The sequence below is a fragment of the Thamnophis elegans genome, chromosome 10 (genome assembly GCF_009769535.1).
Source record: "Thamnophis elegans isolate rThaEle1 chromosome 10, rThaEle1.pri, whole genome shotgun sequence".
Taxonomy (NCBI): Eukaryota; Metazoa; Chordata; class Lepidosauria; order Squamata; family Colubridae; genus Thamnophis; species Thamnophis elegans.
Window position 1 is genome coordinate 8,730,989 of NC_045550.1, and position 6,000 is coordinate 8,736,988.

The window sequence follows — 6,000 nt, forward strand, 5'->3', positions numbered from 1 at the left end:
CCAAACAGAGAGTATAAAAAACCCAGGAACTTTCAGCAAGCCCCTTCTTTCTCTTTCCTTCTTCACCCAACATCTGGAAGCATTTGAGCCCCCTTTTCTTTTCAGGAGCTCAAGCCATTAAACCATCTTTCCAAGCAGCCTCCATGTTTCCAGGGTCTTTTTCCCCATTTGGAACTGAACCCAGAACAATATTTCTTCCAACAGAATCATTAAGCACTAATTTAATTCATTAAACATCATTTGCATTTGCAATAAGTACAGTTTAAGTCCGGCCCTCCCTTAGTCCGGGAAGAACAAGTCTCAAACAGGAAGTTGGCCTCAGCCTTAAGAAGGAAAACTGAGGCAGTGTGCCCAAGGCTGGCTGGGGAATTCTGGGAGTTGAAGTCCACATATCTTAAAAGTTGCCAAGGCTCTACAGAGGTGGGACTTTATGGCCCCTTTATGACTTGTGGACTTCAACTCCCAGCATGGCTGGCTCAGGAATTCTGGGAGTTGAAGTCCACAAGTCATAAAAGGGCCATAGTTCCTCCACCCTTGCTCTAAAACAGTGTTTCTCAACCTTGGCAACTTGAAGACGTCTGGACTTCAACTCCCAGAATTCCCCAGCCAGCGAATGCTGGCTGGGGAATTCTGGGAGTTGAAGTCCAGACGTCTTCAAGTTGCCAAGGTTGAGAAACACTGCTCTAAAACATAATCCACATCCTATGAAATGCCTGGAATCCTGTATCACAGCCTGTCTCAACTTGGTTCTCTTCAGTGTGTTGGACTTCATTACCCATCAAAAAAAAAAAAAAAAAAAAAAAAAGCTTGTAGGTCTGCACCAGAGGTGGGTTCCTACCAGTTCGCACCAGTTCGGTAGAACCGGTTCGTCAAATGTACCGAACTGGTTAGAAGAGGTTCCACCAGTGGACCCGGAAAGCAGGCCACACCTACAGAAGAGGTTCCGAAAAATTTTGAAACCCATCACTCACACACACACACACACACACACACACACACTCATACACACACGGACTCACACAGAGACAGAAAGAGAAAGAGAAAGAAAGAAAGAAATAAAAAAAGAAAAAAAGAAAGAAAAAGTAAGAGATGAAAGAAAAAAAGGAAAAAGGGACAGAGAGACAAAAGGAAGGAAAGAGAGTGAGAGTGAGAGAGAGAGAGTTAGAAAGAGAGAGAGAGAGAGAACACATGACCGGCAAGCCACTCCCACCAGGTCACATGGCCGGCAAGCCACTCCCACAAAGGAGGCCACACCCACAGTGTAGGTTCGAAACTTTTTTGAAACCCACCACTGGTCTGCACATATTCTCCCCTTATTGGAGGGATTTCCAGGGAGGGCAGACAATTTTTATCTAGGCTTTCTCCTCCAGGACACTAACCCGGTTCCCACGTATGCAGTGGCAAAGTTCTGTGCTGCTGCAATGTCCATAAGAAAAAAACTGGCTACAGAAGTATAGTACCATCTTGTACCAATTATCTGGACATACCTCTAACAATCTTTGGACCATTATGTTATTATCCACTTTTAATGTAAATACTTTTTAATTATATTTTAATGTTAGTATTTTTTTAATATAGTGCAAAAACTAATGTGTATTGCTGTCTTTGACCGTAATAACAATAGCAATAGCAGTTAGACTTATATACCGCTTCATAGGGCTTTCAGCCCTCTCTAAGCGGTTTACAGAGTCAGCATATTGCCCCCAACAACAATCCGGGTCCTCATTTTACCCACCTCGTAAGGATGGAAGGCTGAGTCAACCCTGAGCCGGTAAGATTTGAACAGCCGAACTGCAGAACTGCAGTCAGCTGAAGTAGCCTGCAGTGCTGCATTTAACCACTGCGCCATCTCGGCTCTAATAAAGATTTTACTTACCTACTTACTCATTACCCATCATCCTTAGCAGTGGTGGGTTGCAGGTAGTACGCCCCGGTACAGATGTACCGGTGCCTGCCAGGAGCACTGGGTAGCATTCCAGTACAGTGCTCCGGAGGGCCCACCCACCCGCCCTCCTTACCTGTATTTAAACTCTTCGGCACTTTCGCGCATGGAACATACGGCGCCTGCGCAATGCTCCACCGAGCAGCTGGAGCGTTGTGGAGTGTGGCAGGAGGTAAGGACGCACGCACGTGCTGCGTGTGTGTGCGTGCATGCTGCGCACTTTCATGTGCTGGATGCCGGGCCCCATTGCACTGTACTGGTTGCACCGAGATCCAAAACCCACCACTGATCCTTAGTCACACCACCTAAAAGAGCCGAGGTGGCGCAGTGGTTAAATGCAGCACTGCAGGCTACTTCAGCTGACTGCAGTTCTGCAGTTCGACTGTTCAAATCTCACCCGCTCAGGGTTGACTCAGCCTTCCATCCTTCCGAGGTGGGTAAAATGAGGACCCGGATTGTTGTTGGGGGCGATATGCTGACTCTGTAAACCGCTTAGAGAGGGCTGAAAGCCCTGTGAAGCGGTATATAAGTCTAACTGCTATTGCTATAAAACTAACAGGGTTTACAGATGACCAATCTGGAATGGTATTAAGTTGGAGAGATGCTAGATAGATAGAAGCAAATACCGGAGTCCTCAATTGATGCAGTTCGTTTAGTAACCGTTCGAAGTTACAATGGCACTGAAAAAAGAGACTTACCATTTTTCCCTACTGATGTCCATTGCAACCTCCCCACGGTCACGTGATTTACATTCGGATGCTTGACAACTGACCAGGGGTGGGTTTCAACCGGTTCACGGCGGTCCCCGCGAACCGGTTGGTCGGCGAACCCGGAAGTAAGTAACTTCCGGGAACGGCGAAGGGCCCACCCGCCCGACCGCGCTCCTTATCGGTCTTTGAAGGCTTCTGCACTTCCACGCAGGTGCATGGCACATACAGCGCCTGCACGATTCTCCGCGAGCAGCTGGATGGCACATACAGCGCCTGCGTGAGTCTCCGCGAGCAGCTGGAGCATTGGGCAGGCGCTAAGACGCATGCGTAAACTGCCAGCGTGCATGAGGACGCCGCCGGTTGGAACGGGATTAGCAACTCACCACTGCAACTGACTCACATTTATGACAGTTGTAGCGTCCCGGGGTCACGTGATCACCTTTTGCAAAGGGCAGCTCCGGCCCTTTGGAACGAACTCCCCGCGGAGATTCGGACCCTCACCTCTCTCCAGGCCTTCCGGAAAGCCGTTAAAACCTGGCTGTGTCGGCAGGCCTGGGGTCGATGAGTTCCCCTCCCCCTCGACTTGTATGGTTGCATGATTCTTGTGTATTTTAATTACGTGTATCGTGTTTTATGTTCCCTTTTTTTCCCCTTTGGAGTTGTTCGCCGCCCTGAGTCCCTCCCGGAGAAGGGCGGCATACAAATAAACTAAACCTTAACCTTTTAACCTTAACTTTCTGACAAGCAAAGTCAATGGGGAAACCAGATTCCCCTAACCACTGTGCTACTAATTTAACAACTTCATGTGATTCACCACATATGTGGCAGGAAAAGTAGCAAAATGGGACAATTTACTTAACACATTTCTCACTCAGCCATCTAAAAGTTGGGCTCAGTTGTGGTAAGTCGAGAACTAGCTGTGCCAAGAAGTAATTCCCTTTGCCCTCCACTTGCCCCTTCCAAACTTATATTTGGATATATCTCAGCTTCTACTTACTGACATGCTATTTCATCTGAAGTCGGTGCTTCAGAAACAACGGAAGAGATATGAGACAAGTCTCCATGATTCTTCCTTTTCCCATAAACGTGCTTGTAGTTAGCCATTTGGCAAGAGGTTCAGAAATGCTAAACTAGTCTATTGTTAATACTTAGGTGGAATAACCAAGAACTGCTGAAGAAAAGCTTCCCAGCCACTTCCAATTTTCTTTTTAGCATGCTCCTTCAAAAGGAAAAGATGTCCAGCATCAATAAAATCAATGAATAAGAGGGTCTGCATATGCATAAGCCAGTATTGTGACATCTTACATCACTGTGGCATCACAATACCGCTTCAGCAGGTCTCTCATTTCTGGTTCAAAGCCAGGGACACAGTTACCATCACATAAAAGTTCCCTAAGAGCCGAGGTGGCGCAGTGGTTAAAGGCAGCACTGCAGGCTACTTCAGCTGACTGCAGTTCTGCAGTTTGGCTGTTCAAATCTCACCCGCTCAGGGTTGACTCAGCCTTCCATCCTTCCGAGGTGGGTAAAATGAGGACCCGGATTGTTGTTGGGGGCAATATGCTGACTCTGTAAACCGCTTAGAGAGGGCTGAAAGCCCTATGAAGCGGTATATAAGTCGAACTGCTATTGCTAATGCTATCTTAGAAAGATGGATGTTGTGAATATACAAATAGAGAAACGTACACCAATTATCTTCCTGTTGCCAACCAGCAAACAAATAAACAAATAAACAAAGCAAGGAAAATAGAAACCAATGGTATGTATTCTTTTTTAAAAACCCTCCCTCTCTTCCTCCCTCCCTCCCTCCCTCTCCCCCCCCCCAACTATGGTAGTTGCTCTACTCTCTATAACAGTGTTTCTCAACCTTGGCTACTTGAAGATGTCTGGACTTCAACTCCCAGAATTCCCCAGCCAGCGAATGCTGGCTGGGGAATTCTGGGAGTTGAAATCCAGACATCTTCAAGTGGCCAAGGTTGAGAAACACTGCTCTATAAGCATTAAGCAAACATGGGGACATCCCATATCCTTGATCCATTTCCTGTTCAGGGTTTAATCATTTGCTAAACATTCTTAGTTACATACCCTCATTTTAATCTCCCTTTATGCCTACCTGATCACATTCAGTAACCAAAGCTTTTGTGTATTTGTACAAAAGATCCCTAATTCAAAACTACTTTGTCTAAATTAACAAGTTTAATTCAGCTCCCTGCTAGAGCAGGGGGCTGGACTAGAAGACCTCCAAGGTCCCACTCTATTCTATTCTGTTCTGTTCTAAATGTGCAATAAAACTTTTTTTTCATACGTTTATTTATTTCCAGCGACCTGCTGAGGAAGAAAAATCTGGTCTGCACAATCCTCTCTGACTTAAAGCCATGCTGCACTTTCCAATTTTGCATATTGCCATTTCTGACCACTTTTAATCAGAATTCTGTCAAATGAATCCCACTGTGATTTTTGTGTTCACGCTTATTACCTTTCTCTTTCTAGAACAGAACAATAATGACATTAGTCTAGTTGTTAGGCACAGATCCAATGTTGCAGGGTTTATGCGCACATCTTATTTTCTTTGTATAATTCCAATTTTAATATTTGGGATACTATTCTAAAAGAAGACCATGACTTTTTTTTTTAAATTTTTCCAAATACCTTTTTCATCTTCAGGTTTACCATTTGTAAAACTTTCTTACAGCTTTTATGACTTCCCTTTCTGCTATCTTTTTCTTGCATATTTCCAGGAGCATACATTTGAGTTCAACTTTTCCGTGTATCATTCCTGTACAACTCTCTAAAATACTTTTTTCAGCATTGCATCATTTCAATTTCGTCCAGTGGTGGGTTTCAAAAATTCTTCGAACCTACTCTGTGGGTGTGGCCTCCTTTGTGGGAGTGGCTTGCTGCCCATGTGACCGGATGGGAGTGGCTTGCCGACCATGTGACCGGATATGAAAATGCCGACGACACTTGTCAGAACCACCTTAAATTACCCCACACACAGCACTGGCATGCATAAGAATCTGATGTCAACTTGTTTTTTGAAAGGCATCTTTGGTTTGCGTTAAAACAACTTCAACACACGCAATGTTCTGATTGCACCACAAACGCAGCAGTCATCCTTACCTTTCACAGAGGCACTGAGTTTTATAAATATGAGCATGATAGTGTAGAATAATCATATCCAAGGACCAGTGGTGGGTTTCAAAAAAATTTGGAACCTCTTCTGTAGGTGTGGCCTGCTTTCTGGGTCCACTGGTGGAACCTCTTCTAACCAGTTCGGTAGATTTGACGAACCGGTTCTACTGAATAGGTGCGAACTGGTAGGAACCCACCTCTGGTTTCGTCCCAAATAAT

General features: G+C 45.3%; 1 protein-coding gene across 1 annotated transcript in view; it reads right to left on the reverse strand.

Annotated features, from left to right (window-relative positions):
- Window positions 1-3,756, reverse strand: part of BTBD16 (BTB domain containing 16) — a 56,991-nt gene extending 53,235 nt beyond the window's left edge. Inside the window, exon 1 of the mRNA XM_032225595.1 lies at window positions 3,650-3,756. Within this exon, the coding sequence (XP_032081486.1) occupies window positions 3,650-3,756 (107 nt within the window). The remainder of the gene's footprint in view (window positions 1-3,649) is intronic.
- Between the last annotated feature and the right edge of the window lie 2,244 nt (window positions 3,757-6,000).